Here is a 26,780-nt window from a genome sequence, read left to right as displayed (position 1 = left end):
TCTTCCTGGAGGTGTTTGTTACAGCGTTCCTCAGCAGAAGAAACAGAACTTGCTGTGCGCAAAAAAGGCTTGTCATTCAGTGTAGGATGGATACAAAAGCCCAGCAATGTTAGTCAAACTGTTGCACTTGCACTGCAGCTCTTTCCAAGCAAGGAATTGATCGCTCATTACACGCAAGCATTGGGTTGCGGAATGCAAGGCACTCATGAGATTGATGGGAGGTGTTAAACTTTCAAAGGCCAATAGAGAGCAGAACAAAGTAGCACTGCACATGAGTTAGCAGAACATGCTAGACGTGTATGTAGCTTAACTGTTTGGCTAGCAATAGTTGCTTATTGTCGCTCTGTTCTGCTGGCAACCAGCAACAATATTTTTCTCTCACACCAAATTAGCACCAGCCACAGCTAGCCGAACAGAGTGTGTATTGATCGTAATATACTTGAAGATGTAATAATAACCAGAGATAATCAATGAAGTTATATTTTCGCTAGCAAAAAAAAAGAAAAAGAAAGAATGTGTAAGCCATGGGTTCAGCTTGGGTCTCGGGCATTTGGATTGCCACAGTATGTCAGTATCTTCAATGAAATACTAGACAAAACATTGAAAACGACAAAAAACAATTAAACATATTTGCAATTTTAGAGAGACAGAGAGAGAGAGAGAGTAAAACTTGGCGCAACCATACCTCATTGCTTTCTCGCAAAAATTGAGGTTCAAACTCATTCTAGTTTAATTTATAAGAAAACACCAAGTTTTGAGTGCAACTGTGTGATAGACGAGACCTGAAATTCTTCATCTTCGTACGAATTAATTAATCTGGAATGATTTTGAATCTTGCGGTGTCCGAGTTACAAATTTTTTTCAATGCTTCAAAGTACGCTTGTAGTCTGTAGAGATAATTTGTCAATTTTCAGCACATAGGTCTCCTACATCGATAGCAGGGATGCTGGGTTGGCTTGAGAAAGGATGACCGTGTGCACATATATACGTGGCCTCGAGGCTTGCTGCTTCCACGGTTTGAGCTCCATGACACCTTGTTTCCACAAACCACAATTACTCTAGCGTAGTGGAGGAAATGAGGGTCTAGCTGTTGGAACAGGTGTATGGCGCCACCCAACAAACGACTCAACTGGTGTGAGGACCCCAACGAAGCAATGGCTGAGGTCGCAACGGAGGACTATAGCTAGCGTCCAAAGCTACTCTATTAAATGGACTTGTGAAAAGTAAAGGGAAGAATCACAATTTTTTTTGAAAGGAAAAATCGCAATTTCACTTCAAAATAAAAAAGGAAAAGAGAACTCAAAAAGTTAAAATGGTAAAACCACAATTTTACTTCAAAGCAACGGCAAGAACAAAAAAACTAAAATCCAATAGGTAGACAATTGAATTTGGTGGAACAGATGAAATATAATTCAACGGACTCATCAAATTAAATCAAACGGGGTAAAAAAGATAAAACTAGGTGGTCTTTACAATGGGTTATATGGGCTTTCCAATGGGCTATCTGGGCCTAAAGCGCCATAGATCAGGCACTCGGCCCAACAACGAGCGAAGAAAAGAAGAGCCCATTCTGAATGGCACCTAGGGTTAGAAGAGTGCTTGGCTACTATATATATAACGAGACCCATCCCCCACGCCCACCTGCGCCTCTCGACCTCAGGTCCGCCGCCTCGCCACAGCTGTAGCTAGATCGATCGCCGCCGCGTCGACAAGCCGACGAGGCGTCCCCGCCCTTGTCCCCTCATGCCCGTCTCTCTCTCCCTCCCTCTTTCCCTCTCGATGCGGGGCCGATGACTGGAGATCTATTGTCCGTACCATCTGATTTTCTGATGCATCGAATTTGCCAAATTTTCCGAGGCCCCAGATCGATCTCCTCAACCCTGCTCGCTGCGATTTTTCTTCTCGCTGTTTTTGATTTGGTGTCGCCGTGGTTAGGTTAGCCTTCGCTTTTTTTTTTGGTGTCTCCAAAGGCAACAAATTAGAGTCTCTGATGCGCCTCTTGCCGTGGCGCATTCAGCGCTGTACGTTGCCGACAGAGATCTCGGAATAAGTTATCATGCATTGGCCGTCTTCTCGTGCGGCTTGTGCATCCCGATGTCCAACAGTTCTCTCGCTGTCTCGCATCAATGCGATCCTTGCAATCGAAAACCCTCGCATCTTACTTCTGCTGAGTTGTATGCAGGCTCTTGGTTTTTCTGTTACTGGATGAACATCTTTGTCCTGCCCTTCTCGGAGATTCAGAGAACGCAGAGACATTTCTGTGGTGGTGATGCTCTGGTGCACCACGAACGATTTAAAATCACTATATTTGTGCAATAATGTATTTGGAAATGACATTCAGAAGGCTACTTAGTCAACATATCTGTGGTAATCTGAAAGCTAAAATCCAAGCTGTAACTTTTTAACTTGGTACACAAAGTTACACTCTTGAGAGCTACATTTGTCTCGAATGATATTCCTACACGATGGTTGATGCAAAATCCTGTGGCTGCCTGCCTGTGCGCTCTACGACCTTGGCAATATCTTGCCGTTGTACATCTTGTCAAGCAACTGCTTGGCTTCTGGTCGCCGGAGGAGTCCCTTGTTGTTCGGCAGCCCAGTTCCAAGACAGACTGGGCAGACCAGCTTCCCTCGGCCTAATGGTATTAATAAGTAGCATGTTTAATACTTGAAAACAAATGCCCATACAGAAATTTCCGAAATATTCAAAGATATATATGCTTAGAAGATGGAGTGTGTTTTCAAAAATAACAAGACGAAACAGGTGGATTTTGAATGGATGTGCACCTGAAACTGATTAAACTATAGTAGTCTGTATTATCAAACTGCAAATGTTCATATACCACAATGGCAGAGCCACATGCATCCGGAATCGGCAATGCAAGGAAAGAGCATACCATAGCAATTCGGACACTCTGTGAATTCATAAACATCTTTTGCCCTCTTCCTGTTGAGCGCCTTCCATTTTCCTGTGCCACCGCACATGTCACCTGAATCCAGCTTAAAGTGAATTCACTCCAAGAAAAAGAACCACCGTTTGCAGTTTTGCCAGAACTATACTCCATATGAAGTAGAAAAAAAGAGAGGAAAAAACTTGCTACCCAGTGGACCAATATTATTAACTCAGTTGTGCAAAAAATAGCATTCAAACTCGCTCCTTTGTTGGTTGTTGTTATTACTAGAATTTAACCAAACAATTGATGTGGGTACTTGAAGTGAAACGGAAGTGCAAAGCATGACTCGCTGTGTTTGCATCTGAACGACATATGGAAGTTACCTATTCCAGTTAGTCAATAAAACTATTGTTTCCATAATTCTATTATAGAAGGTGGGTACTCTATTGATACGATTGCCAATTTTCAAGAACGCAAATCTTATATGGAGTCTATAACTGATGAAGTCATTCAGCATAAAACAGGAACACGCAAAGCGATTAAGTGATGTGAAACCCTTACATATCACAGCACCGCTGCCGTTGCAATTTCTGCAAACAGCTTTCTGTATCCCAGACTTGTTTGTCATATCTGCGGCGATTACATTTGGTGTACAAATCGTTGGGCCTGTTGCACTGATTAGGGCTACAGCACCTAGGCAGACAAGACACTTTCGTCTTGAAGGTCTAGTTTCTTCATCCTGTATAACAGATGGTGCATTAGAACACTTGGAGAAATTCAGAAAAGGGAATCCGATAAAATGTTGCTGGAAGCCTGGAAGGAACGCCAATTAGCACAAGAAAGGCGCATTCAGTAGTGGGTCTGTTTCATAACTGCTTGAGTGATTAGAACCAGCTCACTCAAAATGTAGCCCGAAGTTGTATATTCCTCAATGGCAAGATTTTGGTTGTCAAATGTCACAAGTCTGGAACCAATATAATGGGCACGGTGTCTAGAGCAATCAAGACAGCTATACCTGGGGCCTTTGATATTTTCGATTTAATGCATCCATAGATGCTTCTTACTAAGCTTGTTACACTAAATGAAACATAATCAATTATGAGAATCTAAAATGCCTAAATTCTAAAGATATGATTATAGTAAGAACCTTCCACTCACTACGACAAACAAATCAGATCAGGCTCTCTATCCTTATTCATGTTTTTTCAACTCTGAATGTAAAAGTTGGAAGAGTGAACCTACTAAGTGTCTAAGGGATGGCATAGCTTGAACATTACAAATATTATACGGGTTACTGCGATCAGATACATGCTTAGCGAACATCGCGAATTGGACATGATGAAGGAGAAGGCAACACTCACAACCTTGCCTCCCTTGCACATGTCCGCACGTCCCTTTGCATCATCACCTGAGCAACACCTGATCTGAGGTCGCACTGAAGCACAAACATGCCAAGAACTGAAAGTTAGCCTCATCAGTCACCACCAAGATCAGAACTCCTCCATTTCTCCAAGAAAACCATTTCCCTTAAAACATGCAGAGTACTACGCGTAGCCCGGTGTTTATGCAGCAGAGCATAGCACGGAAACAATGCTACATCCTGAAAATTAGCTGCCCAAGAAGGCAAGAATGAGCGCCCCGAGAGCACTCTCCCAGGAAGGCTCACCTCTACTCGGCCGGCAGGCTCCGCTGCCGCCGGCGGAGGCTCGACGGCGCGAGAAGAACTCGGGGGAGAGCGGCGAGGCCGGCGAGAGGAGCGAGTGGCAGCCGGCGCCCGCCATTGCCACCCGGCTGGCTCTCTCCGTCGCCTCTGGGTTGCTCGGTGTTTTTTTGGGTTGCTCAGTGTTGTGCGGACGAGAAGAGGAGCGAGCGAGCGGCTGCGCTGCTGGAGATGGGGTCGCAAATATCGTTTTTTTTAAACCAGGATAATATATTACATATGATAAACTTGTTTACATTCTTACAAAGACACCCTTGGGAAATAGAAAAAATACAGCTCAACCCTTGCAAGAACAACCCGGTCCTTCTCGTCACCGGCGAACGGCAGCAGCTTGAGGCCGTTCCCCTTACCGACGAAGAAACATAGTTTTTGATTGCCTCCAAGAGTAGTATATCGAAATCATCGACATACCGTAGGAACGCCGAACGCCCTGGCTGAAGATGACCGTCGGCCATCACCTCGCCGAGAAACCAGAGAGCTGGCGCCACAAGATCCACCCAGAACTCCGGCCCACCAAACGACGAGACAACCCAACAAGGAATTGAACCACCTAAACAGGTGGGAAGCAAAAATCAACCCAGTTTCTCAGTAACAGTTGGTAGGCATACCTCCTAGATCCACCGCCGACGCCGACATCAACGGAGATAAGGGAGGGACAAGCAAACCCAATGAGATCGTAGCACTCCAGCTCTTCGCTTGGACCAAAGCCCGATCCAGCGAGACGAAGAAGAGGCTGGAGAAATTTATTCCATCGCAGTAGCGTCTCCTCCATCCTAGAAACGCTACCTAGATCTAAACTACTCAAACAAAGAAGGAGTATGTACACCGGCCATCGATCCTGCAGCTCCTCTCCACCTCCGACATCGGAACGGACGCCGGATGCGAGGAGGAGCTGGCGGGGTCGACGCCGGGAGTGAGATCGCGTCTCCGCCGCCCTTTTGACTGTAGCAAGGGAACGAGGTGGAGAGGACGAGAAAGTTCTCCCGGGTCGCAAATATCTGGTCCGGTTCGGATCCGACCATGTTTGGGCCACCGGGTCCGGCCCAGAATAGGCCCAGTCCGGCTCAAACTCAACGAGGCCCAGTGCCCGACCCGAACCCATGTGACCGGCGGCGAGACAAGGCCGCAGACGCACTGCTCGCCGGCGGGCGGCGCCGCCGAGCCATGTCGTCCAGGCCACCGGCTTCCGCCTCGGGCGGCGACAGGCTCTAGGAGGAAGCCGGTGGCGCGGACTCTCTACTCGGGATTAGGATGGCTGCTCTGCTTTCAGATCTCGCGGTCGTGCTGGTGCGCAGTCTCCAGTCTCAGCTGGATCTCGATTGGAGATTTCAATCAAATTTAGAGGCTCCTATGTAACTTCTAAAAGATAATTAACCTATGTATCTATAAAGTTTATTAGATCCAAATTAAATTGAGTATTTTTTAAAAATAGTTCAACATTTAAAAATAACAGATTTAATATTTTTTTAGAAACACATTGCAACATTTTAGAAAAATAATACGTTTAACATTTTTACAAACTATCTCAACATCTCAAAAGAATGAATTCAACACTTATCAATACTTATCCAACATTTTAATAAAAAGGATCCTTTACGGCTTCTTCTTCGGCACTTGGGGCGACGGGGGCGGTGGCGCGCAGCCCAAGCAGCAGCGGGGGCATGTAGCCCCAAAAGCACTGCACGGAGGCACGCACAAGCCCCGGCAACGGCGCACGTCTAGCAGCTAACGGCGGCAACTTCGGGATCGAGCGGGAACAGTAGCAATGGCGGCGAAGATTGTGGGCGAGTGCCCTATGGAATTGGATGATGAAGGTAACGAATCGCACGGAGGGAAGTCATCTGCACGAATCTTCAACATTGAAAGATGAATAACAAAAAATCTTGTGGAAGCACCATCAAATCTTAAGAAACTGTAATCTGAAAACCAGTAGCTGTTCCAAAACAAGTATTTCAAAGCTAGTGTCTGCATTGGTGACTTCTTTTCCTTCTTAATGAAAAATGTGCTCAGATATGGTCGCGAAAAGAAAACCAGTAGCTGTTGTGCTTTACAACTGCACGACCGACTCTTCAAATTCAGGTAAGCACAAGCTTTACAAGTTACGATCAGAGTTTTTGAGCTCCAGAGCACATCGATTAACTCCCCATTTCTGTGACACCCCGGCCCAGGGCTTAATAGGATTAATAGGATACTCATACCAACAAGTTGCAACTTCTTTTCCGGAAGCCGGTCTCCAAAGAACTCCGAGGTTAAGCGTGCTTGGCCCGGAGAAATTTGGGGATGAGTGACCGATCGGGAAGTTCTTCCCGGGACTTCCCGGGTGCGCACGAGTGAGGACAAAGTGTGCAGAAAAGACTGGTATTGATCTGTGAGGGCAGTCTATGTCCTAGAAAGCAGCCAGATGTAAGCGGGCCCGGCCTCGGGGAGGCGGGACGTTACAGAATGGTATCAGAGCCGACTCTCGCGGTTTCACGGGCACGTACGGGCGTAAGTGCGGAGGCATGAGCACGGGCGCGTGGGGGCGCAGATGCCACCGGCATGTGCACGGGCGCGTGGCGGGTCAGTGCACGGGCATCTGGGATGCGCCGTTGGCACTGGACGCACGGACGTGGCACAGGGACCGTTGGCACTGGACGCACGAACGTGGCACATGGGCTGCTGGCACTGGACGTACGGGACGTGGCCAAGAGAGGATGTTCCTGGCTTGGGATTGACCGACGAGGACGTCGGTCTCTTAAGGGGGTGAGTATGTGACACCCCGGCCCAGGGCTTAATAGGATTAAGGCTTGGGATTGACCGACGAGGACGTCGGTCTCTTAAGGGGGTGAGTATGTGACACCCCGGCACAAGGCTTAATAGGATTAATAGGATACTCATACCAACAAGTTGCAACTTTTTTTCCGGAAGCCGGTCTGCAAAGAACTCCGAGATTAAACGTGTTTGGCCCGGAGAAATTTGGGGATGGGTGACCGATCGGGAAGTTCTTCCCGGGTGCGCACGAGTGAGCACAAAGTGTGCAGAAAAGACTGGTGTTGGTCTGTGAGGGCAGTCTATGTCCTAGAAAACAGCCAGATGTAAGCGGGCCCGGCCTCGGGGAGGCGGGACGTTACAATTTCACAGCACGCAAATATCTCACACTGGGCAGAAATATTATCAGAACTCATAAGTCATAACATGAACAGGCGAACGAGGTAACAAACTAAAGGTAAAGGCAGCAAAACGGAGAGCTAGTGATGCAACTAAGGGCGATCAAACAGTGGAAACACTCTGAGCTGTCGCTGATGTCGATTTGGTGTTACCCCTTTTTATCTTCTTCATCGTCACGACCACGTCGCTCATCGACATCCTTTGATCGGGCAATTCACTTGAGCAGAGCAAACCCAGCTCAAATATCGGCAAAAGAGAGGCATTCATGTCACAGGTAGAAGAAGTATCTTGCAGCAGCTGATCGTCCAGAACACAGGCAAGGTCAGCAGGACATGCTTGATGAACCCACTGCCTAATGTTTAGTACTCCATCGAACATAGGATCTGTGGGTCTCTTTCCAGTGAACACTTCAAGAAGCATCATTCCGTAGCTGAACACATCACTCTTGAGCGACGCCCTTCCAAGAGATCCATATTCTGTTCAACAAGTCAACAAGAAACAATTTAGCATGGTTGATCAACACAGTGAACCAACTATTAGCAATTAAAAATTATACAAGAACTAAATTTAGCAAGGTTAACTGTTTATAGAGTGGCAGTACCTGGCGCCATGTACCCAACTGTTCCAGGCATGCTTGCAGTGATCATGGAGCTGTCATCACCAAATAGCAACTTTGCGATGCCGAAGTCTGCCACGTGTGCAGTCATGTCCTCATCAAATAGCACATTGCTGGGCTTCAAGTCACAGTGCAGGACCACCTCGTGGTGTTCATGGTGCAGATACTCCATTGCCATTGACACATCCAACATGATGTCCAGTCTCTTGAGGAACTCAAAGTTCCTCCTACCTTCAGAGTGTAGGAGCATCTCTAAGCTACCATTGGGCATGTACTGAAGAACCAGTGCTCTGAAGTCCAGGTTAGAGCAGGTGTTCACTACCCTTATCAGGTTTCGGTGCCTAGCCATGCGAAGCACATGACACTCAACATCAAAGCTTCTAATGGCCTGTTCCAGTTGTATGTCTAGAACTTTTATTGCAACCACCAAACCGGTGCTTAGTTGGCCTTTGAAAACTTTTCCGAAGCTCCCAGCCCCCAACAGGTTGCTGCTGCTAAAATCATCAGTGGCGCGAACAAGCTCATGGTACGACAGCAACCTATGGCTCATAACAGCACCCAGATCAAAGGCAGAAACTTCAACTTCTCCTTTGTTCTTAATTTTCCTTCTGATTGTTAGGTAAAGGCAAAGAACAGTAGAACCAAATGCTATGGTGACACCAGGGAGGAGAAATTTCAGGAAGTGTTTATTACTGGAATGATACTTTTGAGGACATGGCGAAAGTCCAAGATGCGGAATGCCACATAGCTCTGTATTCCCAATCAGAGATTGTAATGTGATGTTTGAGAAAACACCTCCCTCAGGTATCTTGCCTTGTAGCCTATTGAAGGAGAGGTTCAAGGTTGTCAAGTAGTTGAAATTGGCAAGGAACTCGGGAATGGTACCAGAGAGATTGTTGTAGGAGAGGTCCAATGATATTAAGCTAGTCAGCTCTTGAAACGAGTCTGGGATCGAGTTCTCAAATAAGTTGTGTGATAGATTTAGATAAGTGAGCATCCTAAGTTGTCCAAATGATTCGGGGATTGAGTACTCAAACAAGTTGTGTGACAGATTCAGATGAGTGAGCATCCTGAGCTGTCCAAATGATTCCGGGATGCTTCCATGCAAGAAGTTGTAAGAGAAGTCAATCGTATTTGCTTGTTGTAGCCCACTAACATCAGTTGGTAGCACACCGGCAATGGAATTGTGACAAAGATTTAGCTGGACAAGTTTATCAAGGTGGAAAATGCCTCCCGGTATTGTTGAATTTAACTGGTTATGGGACAATTCGATGTATTCTAGTTGGCTAAGATTGCCAATGCTATCAGGTATGGAGCCAAACAACTTGTTTCTTTGGAGAAGCAGCCTTTGCAAGCTCCCGAGCATACCAATTTGTGATGGTATAGGGCCAAACATGTTGTTGCTGGAGATATCAAGGAACCCGAGGTTTTGCAGCATAGAGACATATTCTGGGATTGCTCCTGTTAGTTGGTTGTTAGAAATATCTATCCACTCGAGATTGCTTAAGTTTGATAATGTTGATGGAAGCCCACCAGTTAACTTGTTAGAACCAGCATAAAGCCAATGTAAATTTACTGACAGATTCCCCATAAGGTCATGGAGTTCCCCAGTGAAAGAATCTATCTATTATCTTAATACAATAGTGTTAAAAGAAGTCACCACGTTCGCCGAGAGAGTCTAGAAATTCCCACGTTAATCTAAAAAAGAGAAAGATTTGCACCGTTGGATTTTATGAAGATCTAACGGTATGTATTATTCTAAAGAATCTATATCACATAAAAAACTATATTAGATTAAATTTTATGTTTCCTATTTCCTATTAGACTTGGGCTCTATTGTTTTATTACACTCGGACTCTATTATTTCCAATCTAAAAAAAGACTCCATTATTTCCATGACGTAGAATTCGTAAGGTGTACTCCATCCTAGCTATCTAGCTATAGGAATATGTTGATGTGTAGTTTAGTTTACAAAATAGGATAAGAGTTTTACGAAGCTGAGGGCACCGATGGTGCGCTGCTGTGATCAGCGGCCACTAGAAAAGCAATTGACATCTATTTATTATATTAACTAGCATAGTGCCTGTGCATTAGTGCGGGTAATTTAAATTTTACCTAGATCTACATGAGACCATCAATTTTTTTACTCTCTCGCTACGTCTACAAACCGTGTGGCGATAGTGTGAGATATTGATTAATTGCCCAGCTTCCAGTTTTGATTCAGATTGATTTTGTTCGGGTTCCGCTTAGGATTCCGATTGCAAATCTGCCCCCATGCGTGCTACGGACAAAGTTGGTATAGGTATCAGATACATATAGTTGTCCATATTTTAATGTATAAGGATTTACGTGATTGAGTCGTGGACGGAGAAGTTGTCCGACTTGCATATGAGATGGACTAAGATCCACATGTCAATGACACAAGACAGACCAAACAAAAAGTTAAGGTGGAAACCTTGCTCGGTTTAGAAATAGGTACATATAAGAGAGTATTAAAGGAAGCCACAATGTTTATCGAGAGAGTTTAGAAATTCTCGCGTTAATTAAAAAAGATAAAAAAATATACTCCCTCCGTATAGAAAAAGAATATCGTTTTGGATAAGGTTTGGGTTAACCATTGGGAATATAAATCATGAATAACTTTTCAGTTATTGAGTTTGAAAAAGTGAAAGCCATGTAAATAGATTTTTCTTAAAAATCACATATATATATATCACTTTTCAACAAATATTTTTATAAAAACAAGCAGTCAAAGTTATGCTTTGGAGACCGTGTTGTTATCCTAAAAATCTTCTATTTCCTATATGGAGAGAGTACACCATTGGATTTTATAAAGATCTAACGGCTAAACTAACGTGAAGAGAAATTCCCAGGTTAATCTAAAAAAGTGAAGGATTTATTAAATTTTATGAAGATCTAACGGCCTAGACTAACTCGAAGAGAAATTTCCATGTTAACCTAATAAATAGAAGGATTTAAACGGTTAGATTTTAAAAAGATCTAGCGGTTCATATTTGTCGCGGGCTTTTGGGGGTACCCACAGCCGGGTGGCGGAACGCACCCGACTATTCCCCAAGGGGGAGTACTCGGGGAAGTGCTAAGCTATTAGGCCGATCTAGCTTCGGGGTAAGAATGCAAGAACACACGGATTTAGAGTGGTTCGGGCCGCCGGAGCGTAATACCCTACATCCACTGTGTGGTGTATTGCACTAGAAATGAAATGAGTCTATCCTCTGCCCCCCAAGTCTCCCTTTGGACTTGACCTTTCTCTAACGGGCGTCTCCCTTTTATAGAGCAAGGAGGACGCGTACACAGGCGTCGGACCCCGACAGGTGGGCCCAACAAGGATGTATATTTTACTAGACAGTAGTGGTGCTACAGTGATGGAGAATCTCTTGCCGGATACACTTCATCGTCCTGTAGACTCTCTAGCCGAGGGGGGTCTTCTCCTGTCTCATCGGCGAGGCACCCGTTGAGGCAGTGTAGGTTGCGGCGTAGTCTGTTGGGTCTACCGTGTAGGTGTTATGATACTCCGTCGCCGAGTTGTCGTATCTAACGTGCGTGGTGTACCTTGGTAACGCGCGGTCAACAATACAGTCTGGTGAAAGTTTCCTCGGGCTCTGCTGTGGCAGAGCGCACTTAACGCCTCCTGCATTGAATGTGGTAGGTGGCCAAGTCTTCCCGAGGAAGCTTGGCAGCCGCGCGCGTATCTGCGTCTGCAGAAACGCGGCGGCTCCGGACCCCCCCCAGGCGGGGTGTCTGTTCCCTCCCTGCCGAGGGGTCCGGATAGTATATGGGGGTCCGGGACCCCGTGGGAGGTCCGGGGCCCCCGGCTGTTTTGTCTGAGTGCTCCCTTCTCCGGGACACGTGGGGACACCGGATCCAACCCCGAGCGGGGTGCGGGTCCGAGACCGTTGGTCCGGTGAGATGGAGTCGGACCCCAGGGGTCCGGTTGCTCAGCTCCTTTGGGCGTAGTTACGGATAACTACGAGTCTTGACACAGCAAGAGGGGTACCCTAGTCCAAAGGTACCGACAATATTAATTTAAAGAATCCATACTGAATATTAGTAAATATCTAAATTAGAATTAGTAAATAGCTAAATTAGAAATTAAAATAGGATAGACCAAGCTTATAACGTCAAAGACTTTTCAAAAAAAATATGCTGGAAATCAATCTTTCATCCACGTGCTATTCAAGTCAAAATCTAAGGCATTAGGCCATTAACGTTAGGAAATAGTACTATTGGTTTTTCTCAACGCCATAGGAATAAGTCGCCTTAGCCCTAGATAGATATGGGGTAGATAGACCCAAAGACAATTCCGACCTGCCACCAGGTAATGGTCTAGAATGAAACGCACGTGTGGAGCCCTTTGGATTGAAGGGCCCCGCACCGGGGGAGGTCACACATCCCTCAGAAGTAGGGTGATCCCTTCGTGGAGAACGGTTAGCCTGGCGGCACATTTAATACATCATCTCGGTGCAGCATAACAGGGCTCGAGGATGACGTGCTTTCCCCATAAAACTGCATGATAGGGGAGGCGTGCCCACAGACGGCGCTGTGACCACGCTGGGAGGGGGGCTCCCTGGGTCACGTCACATCAACTGGCGATGGATAGTGTGGTGCCCCCAGCATCCGCCGCTTCCCATCGTGTTAGGCAAATATGGAGAAGAGCAACCGCGACCCCGGGCAAAAACTTAGGGCAAAACAAGGATCCCAATTTACCCCAGAATATCACAGGATCCCTCGGGGTACAATCTCGAACAAGAACAGGTCTGCCTTTTAGAATTGAGCCATGCCCAGACGGTAGGCACCACTTGCCGCCCCGCGCCTATCCTAGGGCATCGCGTTCACACCTAAGCATCGCACAGAAGTAGAATAGAAGAGTAATGTGTAAGTGGGGGATGCTTGGATCCTGATTTAGGACTCCCTCAGTTGATGATACCAGACTGAATATAACAAGTAGCATCGCACAGAACATAGGGTGTTACGCTTCCAAGCGGCCTCAACCTATCTAAACTCATTTGTCCACCGTTCGTCTCACGGATGGGATCTATACTGTGTGTTACACCCCTAGCCGAATCTCAAAACGGGTGTTCCCATGAATCTCTACTCGCGGTACTCACCCACCGTTAGTTTTTCTTAATAAGTAAACAATAGTAATCGGTGTATATTAATTTTAGAAAACAATTTAATTTGCAATTTTGTGGATAAAAGGCATAAGCAAAAGTAAAAAAATTATCAATCATGCGGCAGGGTATGCAAATATATATATCGTTGCCCAAAAAGACAGACTGTCTTGGCCAACAAGTAGCATCAATCAATCATGCAAAAGGTTTTGAAGGGAAGAACAATTGTACTTGAGAGTGCTCAACTTGGGGGAGTGTGACAATAACCAGCACATGGACATTAGGAGCCTATGAATGAAAATTTGGTGATGCGGCCATGTTGTACGAGAGTATCAACATGATGCATCCTAGCAAGTCATTGCCACTGCAGCATGCTCATCATCACTAGCAACTGGAATTATTCAAAAATTAAATTTTAATGATACCAGGATAGTATACATTGAGCCACTCACCAAGAACTTCTTCTTAATAAAAAAACAAAGAGAACATTTTAACCGTAACCAAACTTTCATACAAAACTATTCATGACCAGTCAAAAATAAAAATATATTCCTATTGAATATGAGAAAATAACATGTTGTAGGGAAAGAGTGGTGATATGATCCAAAGAAACCAACTCGGGACCAATATTTGACATGGATATACCTAATTATGGGCAGTCCAACCCAATGAACCTGACCCGACACATCCAAAATGCCCAATCCAACCAATATGTTGACCAGTTTGGACAGAAATTTTCGACCCACAAGAAACAATATGTTGGATAGAGCTAGACTTTTCTTACCTAAAATCCCAAAAAAAAAACGGCCGAACCCGAAAATTGTACATGAAAAATTGGGTTTAACCCGACCTAACCACATATCGGGCCGGGCTTGAATAAAAGAATCCGACCTGGTGGCCGGGTCGGGTCGAGTTCGCGCTGAAGAGAATACCGAGCTTTTCTTTGACTCAGCCCCCGATCAGGTATGTATAGTAAGTCGCGGACCATCTGAGAAGCATCTAGCTTCATTGACTAAAGTGTAGTGGGCAGAGCTTCTTGGGTGTAATTTTAGCAAATGGAACGAGCTCAAGGGTCTATACCTTGCTTGCATAACAACAAATTTATTGGTGCAGTAGCCATAAAATAAGGGGAGCATGTTTAGATCTGTTGTAGCAATTGGAGAGGCTGGATACGAAAAATAATAAAGATAATGCATCCACTACTCATTAAGTTTTTTTTGACTAATATTCAAAAACTAAATTCTAATGATCTCAGAGTAGTGTATATTAAGCCACTCATCTAAATCTTCTTCTTAAAAAAATAAGCGTAATCTTTAATCGTAACTAAAACTTTCAGACAAAAATATTCATTACCAGTCAAACAACAAATATATTTCTATTGAAAGCTTAATTTTTGTATTACTTTCAATAAATATCAAAATTATGTTTCTACGTGAGGTATTCTAAAAAATTATATACCACAAAGTATTATGGTGGAAAAAAACATAGATGCTGCCTTCCTCTAGGATATTGGGACAAAACAATTACAATGACATCACAAACAATAATATTGGCGTAAATTTCTTTTAGAGTAGAATACAAATGTTATTACATCCATTCAAAATTATTTAGCACTTTAGTTTTGTCGTAAGTGGAACATTTTTATTCACTGACCAGGACAATAAAATATATTAATTTTCATAATACCAAATAAATACACTATAAATATATATTTTATGATAGATTTAATGAAACTAATTTGACCTTATAGATGTTGGTACTATTTTCTATAAATTTAATTTGAATTAGATTAGTTTCAAGTAGAACAAAGATAATACGTACCTAATAAAGTGACTAATAATTTAGATAGAAACAGTACCATAAAAAATATCAAATATCTAGCTACCCGCGCTATTTGCGCAGGCCTCCTTGCTAGTTATCATGTATGTCAAGGATTATCAGATGTCCAAAATTGGAAAAAGAAGACAAGAAATCAAGATTCCCCTCTAAATTATTCCATGAAAGGTAAAGCCTGTTCAAATCTCGGATGTTCCCAAGTGTTGCTGGTACTGAGCCAGATAATTGATTTGCTTGTAGATTTAGAAATGACATTTCAGATAAATTTCCGAGAGAAGTTGGTATTGAACCTATTAATTGATTGAATGCAAGGTGTAGATTCGAGAGTTCTCGCATCGTACCTAATCCTGTTGGAATGTCTCCAGTCAAGTTGCAGAAAGAGAGTTCTAGTAAAGTAAGACCGGTGAGATTGCTAAGAACAGCTGGGATAGAACCAGTAAGGTGATTTTCAGCCATGTTAAGATAGGTGAGATGTTGCAGTTGAGCTAACCATGTTGGCACAATATCAATGAAAGAATTAGTAGACAAAGAGATGAATTGCAGGTATTGGCATGCTGAAAACCCTAATGGAATCTGTCCCGCAAAATTGTTCCTGCTGATGGAAAACCACCATACCAGAGGAAGCATGAAACTTTGATTGCTGGGAATTGGTCCAGTAAGATTGTTATATGCAAGTTCCATGACTTGCAACCTAGACATGTTGTAGATAGTTGCTGGTACCATGCTAGAGAGCTGGTTCTTTTTCAGGATCAAGAACTCCAGCACGGGCAGGGAACCCACACCGTGTGGTATCGGACCTGATAGTCTATTTATTCCAAAGTTGATGTACCTCAGGGAAAGAGTGGTATTGAATAGATACAGTGGTATAGTGCCACTCAGTTCATTCCCTTTCAGAGAAATATTCTGAAGGCTGTGCAGATTCTGCAGCAACTTCATTGGGATCTGATCTGAGAGGATGTTGTTACTTAAATCAAGAAATTTGAGACTTGTGAGGTTTCCTATGCTACCAGGAATGGCTCCAGACAGGCCATTTCCACCAAGGAGATACCTAAGCCTACGTAGCCTACCAAGATCGGTAGGGATGGAGCCAGTGAGGTTCGTATTTGAGAGGTCGAGCACCGAGAGGAAAGAGAGGTTACCAAGGTGGGGGGTGAGCTCCCCTTGCAGAGGCACATCTGGCATCGATAGAGCCATAACACGCTGCAAGCGTCTGCTGCACAAGACGCCGCTCCAGCTACAGAAAGACACATTGGTCGTCCAGTTGCCAGCAAGAACGCCAAGAGGATCAGAGAGCCGGCCTTTGAAAGCCAGCAGTGCAGCAAGGTCTGTGTCCCTGACATGAATAGAAGTAGAGGCAGCACTAGCTGCTCCTAGGGCTGACAGTGAGAAGACCAAGAACAACAGCATAGCCGAGTAGCTTGCAGTGGCCATAGAAGCACGCAGACAATTTGGTCAGAGAGAGTTGGGTATGTGCCGTGGCCAGCTAGAAGCATCAGTCTTTATGCAGGATGAGGAAGATTCCTCGAACTGCATGCAGGCTTTCAGCATATTAACATTGAGTGACACGGCCCAGACTGCCAGACATGGAACACTTCAGAGAGAGATGGGTAGGTGAGTGAGTGTACTGTATAAGCTATGTATTGGCAAACTGCTCTCCTTGAATTCAGTCAACAATGGCTGCATCAGCTGTTTCATCATTTTCATCTGGTGCTGGTGCAATTTCTGTTTTAAAAGCATACTCATTCTCGTGAAGGGTTTGCAGAGGATGAGGATCTCATTGTCCTCTGAGGTAATACTCTCAGCCAGGGCAGCCCCTTCCGTTATCTGAACCAATTAGTTTGTAGTAAGAGTAGATGCCTAACCACAGGAATTCAGGAATTTGACAAAACTGAAGTCACGGGAATAGATAATGATTTGAGGTCTTACCTCTTCATTTAATTATGCATGCAAGTTGTTCCAGTTGCACTTCTATCCAATGAACCGGGCAATGACTTGGTAGACAGGATAGGTAGCCCATGGTAATTTACAAGTTGTAACACGTGCTTTCAACACTGAAGAACGTACTATGCTTTCTAATAAGCAAGTTGCAACATATGCTTTCCAAGTTGGTTGGTAGTCCATTAGCATTGGACCCCAGGATAAGCACAATACTGCAACAATGAACAAATAAAAAATAAGTTCGATACTTGACAACAGGAGAACAGGACAGTATTGCTAACAAATAAGAAGGATACTGAACTAGTATTAGCATAAGCTTGGATATGCACCATTAGATTGAAAAATCAAGTGCTGCTGCAAAGGAAAAGAAGAAAAAGAATCAATTTGAAAGATTTTGAAACATATCATGCACGGCATTGCTGTAAATCATGAAAGATATTTTTATGTGCAATCTCTCAGTAACCCCACAGGCTTGTAACTGAATGGTACACCATTTTATTTAATGAGTTATCGCAAGATGTACAGTAGGTCATTGCTTGGGAAAAGATTATTGAGCAGTCGGTCTATTATCCTTACTTGTTCAATCAGAGGAAAAAAATAGTGTTATGGACTTCCGGTATCATACAAAGATGGTGTTTCTTTCCTTTAGTTCAGACCTGTTGGTATTATGTTGAAATTATCATTACTGCTTATCTCAAGTTCTTGAATTGCCATCATTCTATAAGAAAAAGTAATGGTTATTCAAAAGTCATTTCTCAGCTAGTACTATTCATCCAATATTGCTACCATTGCCCTGTCTCAGACCTGCAGACAAGCATGGGGGACATACCTGTCAATAGTCCGATGGATATGCATGAAAAATAAAAACCAAATGCCATGTCCGAGCAATGATGCATTACCAGATAGAGCATCACTTTATGGGAACAACTTGAGTTCTAATCTCGAGTAATAAATGCATGCAGGTTGCTCTATTTCCCACAACTTTCCAATAAACAGGCACCGATTTGGTGGCAACTGGCCGGTATAGCTCATGGTATTCTCTGAATTCCAATGCGTGGTCTCGTCGTGGAAGAAGGTTCCATGCTTTTTGAGCAGCTTGTGGCTTGTGCCATCTAAGGGAGATTCAATCCCTTTCTACACGCATAAAGAAACTAGTAAGTTGGGGGCAGCCAGGCATATGCTTTCACATTGTAAACTGAAAAGTAATTTTCAGTCAAGAGGCGGCTATATGTTTTTTCTTTAATTGGATATGGTTCTGACTAGGAAACTCGGCCACTATAGGCCTTTCGGTCATAATTTGCCCTGAAATGTTTGGTCACGGGGAGGGAGAAGCAGGAATACCTCAGAAGAGAGAGTGTAAAATGCCCAAATGCATACTTATTTGCTAAAAATAACTAAAAAATCACTGTGATTCAATAATAATAAAAAAACATCAGCTGAACTAGTCAAGCTGTCAGCATTCACGAATCGATTCGCGCAACTCCAAATCCCATGTGAATTGTGATTCAAGTACGCGTTTGCTTGTTTATATAGTGTGAAAGGGTGCAAACAAACCGCAGGGGAATACGTGGTGCCCTGGTTGCCTGTCGTAGGCAAAGCGTCAAGCACTTGGCGCGCAACCCTGTCATAGCCCAGGATGCGCCATCGACATGAAGAAAGCGCCAGCACGTCAGGCTTACAGAGTTACGTTTTCAGTTTGTAATATCACACTGTCATGTGGGCCTTGAGCCATGGAGGAGTGCGGCTATAAGCCTTGTACGAGACGAACTCGAGACCCAGAATCCAAAATACGAAATGAACTCTCGGAAGAGGAAGCTGTCCTCGTTCCGTTCCCGAGATCTGTTTTTGCTGTGAATTTCTCACGCCTCGTTCGATCGTTGGCAACGGGGGGGTTACAGTGGTATCAGATTCAGGCTATCCCGGCGCGATTCCGCTTGATTCGTCGCCTTATCCCCCAGTCCGGTCCGCCGCCACGGCGACTGCGACTCGCTCCGCCGTGAATCGCTCCGATTCCGGCGTCCTCGCCCCGTCCACCGACTCCCAGTCGGCGACGGCCACCGCCACGCGACGGTTAGCTGCTCCAGCGCCGTCGGCCACAGATCCAGTTACGAGCGCCGCTTAGGGTTAGTTGGGGATTCGGGATTTTTGTGTGGTGGTGTTCTTCGTCTGGATTCACCGCATCTTCCTTCCGCGGACAAGTTTTTCGACGAATTCCACCACGGCGCCTCCAAAGCCCTCCGCGCAGACCCAATTCATCCTCGATGCGATGGAGTCCTTCTCTCAGCGCGAGGATTCTCACTGGGATCAGATGACGGAGAGCATCGACTTGTTGTTCTCTCGAGTCGGCAACATCGAGCGGGTCCAATCCCAGATGTCTGCGCAGATCGACTTGAGTGCTCAAATCATGGATCAGGTGTTGCGGGATCATATTACCCTGGCCAAGCAGTTGGAGACTACAGGTCAGACTGTTTCGCGTCTCACCCAGCGATTCCCTACCACCGATTCTGGTCCAACTCGCCCTCCGTTTCAGTCATCCATGAATGCATCTGGTTCTGGTGAGCCGCCTTTTCCCCACTCTTCCCCGGGTTTCCATGGATCTGGTCGTGATTCATCTGCATTACCTCGTCATTCTGTTCCTAAAATGGCTTTTCCACGATTTACTGGTGAAAATCCTAGAATCTGGAAGGATAAATGTCTTGATTATTTTCACATCTTTAACATACCGGAGTCTATGTGGGTTACATCTGCATCCATGAACATGGATGATAACACTGCCAAGTGGTTACAAGTGTATAAACTGAAACATGGTTTGGGGACTTGGTCGGAATTCATGGCTGCTGTGGAAGATCAGTTTGGGTCTTATGCTTATCGTGATTCTATCACCGATCTCATTGCATTAGAACAAGATGGTTCTCTGGATGATTATGTTTCCGCATTCACTGATTTGCAGTATCAAGTTTCGATGCATAACACAGATTTAGATGAGATTTTCTTTGTCACCCAGTTCATCAAAGGGTTGAAGTCTGGATTGCGTGCTGGAGTTCAGTCTCAAGTTCCTAAAACCATCAAGAAAGCTGTTATGTTGGCCAAAATCCAACACCAATTATGGGAGGACAAGAGATTCAGACAGTCCAAATTTCCCACTTCCTCGAAGTCTTCTCTGTCTGCTACTAAGTCTGATACTCGCTCGACATCTTCTTCTGTCAGCCCACTCTGGAGAGAACGACAGTTGCGTGATTATCGCAAATCTAATGGTCTTTGCATGTATTGTGGTGATAAATATGATAAAGCTCATGCTGCATCTTGTACTAAATGACCTCAGCCTCAGGTTCATGCCTTGATGATCAATGATCTGGACCAAACATTGACTGAAGACGTGTTGACCCAGCTAGCAGTGGAGGATTCCTTGCAGGAGGAGTTTGAGCAATTGTCTCTGAATGCACTTGCAGGAACTGCTCATGGAGAGGTGCTTACTCTTCGAGCTCTGGTCCACAACAAAATGATGCTCATTCTCATTGATAGTGGCAGCTCTCACAGTTTCATTAATACTTCTTTTGTTGATTTGGTTGGACTACACACTGTTCCATCACCACCCAAGGCAGTCAAATTGGCTAATGGTCAAATTTTGTATACTGACAAGACAGTTCCATCACTGGAATGGTGGTGCCAGGGCCATACTCTTTGTACAAGAATGCAAGTGTTGGATTTAGGAGCATATGATGCAATTTTAGGCTATGATTGGCTGCAACAGAATAGTCCCATGACTTGTGATTGGGTTAATCATGTACTGGAATTCTCTAATCAAGGCCACCCCATCAAACTTCAAGGTACTGTACCAGCACCAATGACACTATCTGCAATTTCAGCTGAAAGTTTTGTCAAATGGCAACATGGTAATGATGTTTGGGCCTTAGCAGTCATTCAGATGGGTGATCCACTCTCCTCCTCTACTCCAGCACCTGAAATTGCTACTCTATTGGAAGAATTTGCTGATGTGTTTGCCAAACCTGATAAACTTCCACCTCAGAGAACCTATGATCACTCTATACCTTTGTTTCCTGGTGCTATTCCAGTAAATTCTAGGCCCTACAGATACTCTCCACTCCATAAGGATGAGATTGAGAGGCAAATCAAAGAATTGCTTACTGCTGGATTAATCAGCCATAGTACTAGCCCTTTTGCATCCCCAGTCTTATTAGTCCAGAAGAAAGATGGAAGCTGGAGATTTTGTGTGGATTATAGAAAGTTAAATGACTTAACTATCAAAAACAGATTTCCATTGCCTATCATTGAAGAAATTCTAGATGAACTATTTGGCTCCAAGTTCTTTACTAAGTTGGATATGACCTCTGGTTACCATCAGATACGCATGCTGCCTGTAGATGAACATAAGACAGCTTTCAAAACACATCATGGCCATTTTCAGTTCAGAGTAATGCCTTTTGGTCTTACCAACGCACCTGCAACATTTCAGTGTATCATGAATGAAGTGTTACAACCTTTTCTGTGCAAGTTTGTTTTGGTCTTCCTTGATGATATTCTCGTTTATAGCTCCTCCTTGGCTGATCATTTGTGTCATCTTCGATAAGTGCTGACTCAATTACGCCACCATCAGTTCTATCTGAAGACCAGCAAGTGTTCTTTTGCTCAGCCTCATATTGATTATCTTGGCCACATCATTTCTCAAGAGGGGGTTTCTACTGATCCATCTAAAACAGCAGCTATGCTTAACTGGCCTACTCCTTCTAATGTTACTGAGTTACGGGGATTTTTAGGGCTGACTGGGTATTATAGACGTTTTGTCCATCATTATGGCATTATAGCTAAGCCATTAACCAACTTGCTCAAGAAAAAGCAGTTTCAATGGAGCTCTGAAGCAACTGCAGCCTTTGAAGCATTGAAGCAGGCTATGTCTCACACCCCAGTACTAGCCCTCCCTAACTTCTCTATCCCCTTCATTGTGGAGACTGATGCTTGTACTACTGGGGTGGGTGCAGTTTTGATGCAAGAGGATAAATCCATAGCATTTCTGAGTAAAGCTCTTGGCCCCACATACCAACACCTGTCCATTTATGAGAAGGAGTTTCTTGCCTTGATTATGGCAATTGAGAAATGGAGACCTTACCTCCAAAGACAAGAATTCATCATACATACTGACCATAAAAGCCTATCTTACCTCACTGAGCAAAATCTGCAGTCTGAACTACAACGTAAAGCAATGACAAGATTAATGGGACTTCAGTTCAGGGTGGTCTATAGAAAAGGCAAAGACAATGTAGCTGCAGATGCCCTCTCTCGGGTTGGACATCTCATGGCTATCCAAGCAGTTTCTACAGCTACACCGAAGTGGATTCAAGAAGTACTTAATTCTTATCACACTGATCCTGTTGCTTAGAAATTGCTTCAGTCACTCACAGTGCACTCACCTGATGAACAAGGTTTTTACTTGGAAAATGGTTTGATCAAGCTGAAACAACACATTTGGGTTGGTCAGAATTCTGCATTAAGAACTAAGATCATTGCAGCTCTTCATGCCAGTCCCATTGGAGGCCACTCAGGCATTCAGCCCACTTATTACAAAGTCAAAAATTATTTCCATTGGAAAGGTCTTAAGCAGGATGTGGAGGATTTTGTTAAACAGTGTGTGGTTTGTCAACAGGCCAAACATGAACACACACATCCTGCAGGTCTTCTTCAGCCACTACCCATTCCAGAGGGGGCTTGGCAGGATATTTCATTGGATTTCATTGAGGGCCTGCCTATGTCTGGAAACTGTAATGTGATCTTGGTCATTGTGGACAGATTTACTAAATATGCACACTTCTTGCCTTTGAAGCACCCATTCACAGCAGGTCAGGTAGCTAAACTACTTTTGGATTCTGTCATCAAATTACATGGTGTTCCTAAGACAATGGTATCTGATCGAGATAGAGTCTTCCTCAGTGCTGTGTGGCAAGGTTTGTTTTCTCAGCTGGGCACCAAACTGCTGTACAGCACCGCATACCACCCACAAACGGATGGCCAGACTGAGCGTGTGAACCAATGTCTAGAGATGTATCTTCGTTGCTCAGTTCATCATTCTCCTAAGACCTGGAAGGCATGGCTACCCGTGGCAGAACTTTGGTATAACTCCTCTTTCCATTCTTCTTTGGGTTGCTCTCCTTTCAAGGCATTATATGGCTATGAACCAAATCTGGGCATTAATACTGTTAGTGGGGATCCAGCATCACTTGAGACTACTGTCAGTGAGATTATTCAAGAGCGAGAAGCACATGTTGCTATGCTGAAACAGCAACTGGCCGTAGCTCAGAACAGAATGAAAATTCAAGCTGACAAAAACAGAGTAGATCGCACATTCTTGGTGGGAGAACAAGTTCTACTTAAGTTGCAACCGTATGCTCAGTCCTCTGTAGCTAATAGACCATACCCAAAATTGGCCTACAAGTTCTTCGGCCCTTTTGAAATATTGGAGAAGGTGGGCTGCGCTGCTTACAAGCTGGCTTTGCCCTCTGACAGCCAGATCCACAACGTGTTTCATGTCTCCCAGCTGAAACCATTCATTCCTAATCACACTCCTGTCTATTCTGACATTGGTACTTTGACTGATCTCTCCACTCATGACACAGAGCCGGAGTTCGTACTGGATCGCTGCCTCGTCAAGAAAGGTAATTCTGCTGTGCCGCAGGTACTGGTGAAATGGTCCAAATTGCCGGCAACCTCGTCTACATGGGAGGATTTCTACGTGGTCAAGAAGGCGTTTCCTGCTGCTACGGCTTGGGGACAAGCCGCTGCTCAAGGGGGGGGGGGGTGATGTCATAGCCCAGGATGCGCCATCGACATGAAGAAAGCGCCAGCACGTCAGGCTTACAGAGTTACGTTTTCAGTTTGTAATATCACACTGTCATGTGGGCCTTGAGCCATGGAGGAGTGCGGCTATAAGCCTTGTACGAGACGAACTCGAGACCCAGAATCTAAAATATGAAATGAACTCTCGGAAGAGGAAGCTGTCCTCGTTCCGTTCCCGAGATCTGTTTTTGCTGTGAATTTCTCATGCCTCGTTCGATCGTTGGCAACGGGGGGTTACAAACCCCACCGGCAGCGCAGTCCAAACCATTAGCCGCCACGAACCGAGACGGGTGAGCGAACAAGCAAAGCAACGAGGGTTTCGTACGTGCTTGCCGTGTGGAGGAGGGACGAGGATCTTACAGTGCGGAGCCCTGCGAGGTGAGGAGTGGAAGCCGGTCCCCCGCCGTACAGCCGCGCCGGGCGCCGGAGCTCACGCGCAGCCAGCCACCAGGAACTTGGATGCCGCCAAGATGTAGCAGCTTGCTCTGCACCAGGGGCATGTACAGTCTCCGTCTCAACTTGGAGGCACCGACTGCGCCATTGGCGCAGCAACGGAAGCACCTCCCGAGAAGCTCAGGCCGTCACTGGCGGCCGCGCGCAAGGGCTCTCGGAGCCTAGATTTGACGGAGTCTCGCTCGGCCCCGCGGTGAACCAGCGGGGGCGGCGCCGGCGCCGGCGCGGGCCTCGGCGGCAGATGCCTACTGCTAACCAAGTCGCGGCTCGCCGGCCCCAATTTTGTTAAAAAAATATATATATTTACATACAGGCCCCAAATTCTGCAAGGAAAATTAACATTGATCCATTATCGCCGCTGACGTCAGGAACCTTGACGCGAACGTCGGAGCGTTTTCAGAAACAAATTTCAGGGAAATGCTAAGTGGTGATAGCTGCTGGTTATTAAGCATGTTTTCGTATGGTCACTTAGACAATGGTACATCCTGGTAAGGGATTGGGATTCTAATTCTAATGGACGTTGCTTCTATTACTCTGTTCTGCTGGCAACCACCAGCAGTATTTTTCTCTCACAGCAAATTAGCATCAGTCAGTGATGCACGGTGCGGATATTTCCGTTTTCAGCAGTGTAGAAGTGGAAGTGCGTGTGTCTCCGAGCATGTGGATATGCGCCATCGTACGGGCGAGGTGAGTCGTCGTTGATCCTGTTGCCGCAGTGTTCGCGCCGTAGTTGAAACCTTGGGCGACGCATCAGGGATGCCGCCATGCCGGCTAGAGAAACCATCGAGCGAGGGGCCGGCCGGCCGTCGACAGACAGAGCAACTCCGTCCATCTGTGCCATCGGATCTAATCTCTGAACACACAAACCAATCGTGACTTGGTGAGCGCGCCGATACGGGCTAGGATCAAGTGCACAACTCATCAGACCTGCTGCCGAGTGCCGAGTTCATCGATCCGGATCCGGGCGGCCGTTTGCCTGCCGGCCATGCGTTCAGAGTTTCAGATGCAGAGGCAGAGGCCGGGCCGGGGGGCATGCATATATAGCATATGGCAGCTAGCTAGCTAGTACTGGCGGCACTCTCTGGCATGCGCAGTGCCCATGAATAAGGCCGCGTTTAGATCGTGAAAATTTTTGGGTTACGACACTGTAGCATGTTTCGTTTTTATTTGGTAATTAATGTCCAATTATGGATTAATTAATGTCGTTAGATTCATCTCGTGGTAATCAGTCAGACTGTGTAATTAGTTATTTTTTTTAACTACATTTAATACTTCATGCATGTGTTGAAAAATTCGATGTGATGGAAAAGTTTGGGAACTTTTTGGGAACTAAACGCGGCCTAACATGCCAGCTACTACTACATGTGTACATGCGTACGTCTCAGGCTGACAGGCTCAGCTATAGCCTATAGCTACGGTACAGAACAGTGCTGTTGCCTGCATTGAGCGCCGCGTGCTGCCGCCGCAGGTGCAAGGCCTGGGATCTCTTGGCTGGCCCGTACGTACACCTCCACGTACACTAAGCTATACTCTTTTTGAAAAATTGTACACACTAAGCTACTCGATCGCAGTGTACGTACGCGTACGTTGCATCCGCGCTGTACGCCTGTACGTGCTGCTGCTGCAGCAGCAGCAGCTAGCTCTGACAAGCGTGTGCATGTATTTCATCAATTTGTTGGCGGTTTGCGTGGGCAGTTCCTGACGTCCTGACCGCCGTGCAGCGGTGCAGGGGCACAGCACAGGCCTAGCCGCGCCTGTTTAGCCATCCACTCCCTCTCTCTCTAGCACAAGTGCACAAGCCTTACAAGTTCGTAAAGAAATTTATTAAATATTTTTTTAGATAATGGAAAAGAATATCCGGTTTCACCACCCTCATCGAGGGGATCAGACCAACCTCATTACATATAGTAGCAATCACATCACGTTCTCACAAAAAATTTGAAGCATACAACATTATTATTAAAAGCCAATCCGTAAACTAAAAGGTCATCCATGGGATGCAAAGAAACGAAGAGCCAACATCTCCAGCAAACGACATGCCTGAATCAATATCTCCTTATGTTCCTCACTTTGCTGCAACTGCGCCCAATGGCGTAGCCAATGCGTTCCCCTGAATAAAACCTGCAAAAAAGTTTTTGGTTGACATTTGTTAAAAACAACATCATTCCTAGAGAGCCAAATAACTCAACACATAGCCGATA

At 45.2% G+C, this 26,780-nt stretch overlaps 2 protein-coding genes and 1 non-coding gene across 11 annotated transcripts; 1 reads left to right on the top strand and 2 right to left on the bottom strand.

The window, feature by feature from the left end:
* Nucleotides 1-1,785: 1,785 nt before the first annotated feature.
* LOC120639375 lies at nt 1,786-1,861 on the top strand. Its single transcript, XR_005661380.1, has one exon. It is a non-coding gene; the product is annotated as a small nucleolar RNA snoR117 (small nucleolar RNA).
* Nucleotides 1,862-2,255: 394 nt separating this feature from the next.
* On the bottom strand, nt 2,256-4,793 carry LOC120712580 (protein PHOTOSYSTEM I ASSEMBLY 2, chloroplastic-like). 3 transcript variants are annotated; one of them, XM_039998408.1, is made up of 6 exons: nt 4,561-4,793; nt 4,256-4,329; nt 3,456-3,633; nt 2,898-2,990; nt 2,468-2,636; nt 2,256-2,364 (listed from the first exon to the last, which is right to left on the bottom strand). In XM_039998408.1, exons 1-5 carry the CDS (start codon nt 4,673-4,675, stop codon nt 2,506-2,508), a joined length of 591 nt encoding a protein of 196 aa, XP_039854342.1. In that variant the 5' UTR covers nt 4,676-4,793; the 3' UTR covers nt 2,256-2,364; nt 2,468-2,505. The 3 variants fall into 3 exon arrangements, with proteins under 3 accessions (XP_039854342.1, XP_039854341.1, XP_039854344.1); XM_039998407.1 differs by having other exon boundaries at nt 2,279-2,636; XM_039998410.1 differs by having other exon boundaries at nt 2,279-2,636; nt 4,259-4,329.
* A 2,951-nt stretch (nt 4,794-7,744) lies between these two features.
* On the bottom strand, nt 7,745-24,846 carry LOC120712579 (putative receptor-like protein kinase At3g47110). 7 transcript variants are annotated; one of them, XM_039998401.1, is made up of 6 exons: nt 24,487-24,846; nt 17,582-18,414; nt 17,269-17,492; nt 15,423-17,166; nt 8,363-9,997; nt 7,745-8,237 (listed from the first exon to the last, which is right to left on the bottom strand). In XM_039998401.1, exons 4-6 carry the CDS (start codon nt 16,771-16,773, stop codon nt 7,864-7,866), a joined length of 3,360 nt encoding a protein of 1,119 aa, XP_039854335.1. In that variant the 5' UTR covers nt 16,774-17,166; nt 17,269-17,492; nt 17,582-18,414; nt 24,487-24,846; the 3' UTR covers nt 7,745-7,863. The 7 variants fall into 7 exon arrangements, 6 of the variants coding, with proteins under 6 accessions (XP_039854335.1, XP_039854339.1, XP_039854334.1 ...); XM_039998405.1 differs by having other exon boundaries at nt 17,582-17,634; XM_039998400.1 differs by having other exon boundaries at nt 17,269-18,414.
* Between the last annotated feature and the right edge of the window lie 1,934 nt (nt 24,847-26,780).

Source organism: Panicum virgatum, chromosome 6K (genome assembly GCF_016808335.1).
Source record: "Panicum virgatum strain AP13 chromosome 6K, P.virgatum_v5, whole genome shotgun sequence".
Classification (NCBI taxonomy): domain Eukaryota; kingdom Viridiplantae; phylum Streptophyta; class Magnoliopsida; order Poales; family Poaceae; genus Panicum; species Panicum virgatum.
Note: the sequence above shows the minus strand (reverse complement) of the source record. Positions and strands in the feature narration are given on the sequence as shown.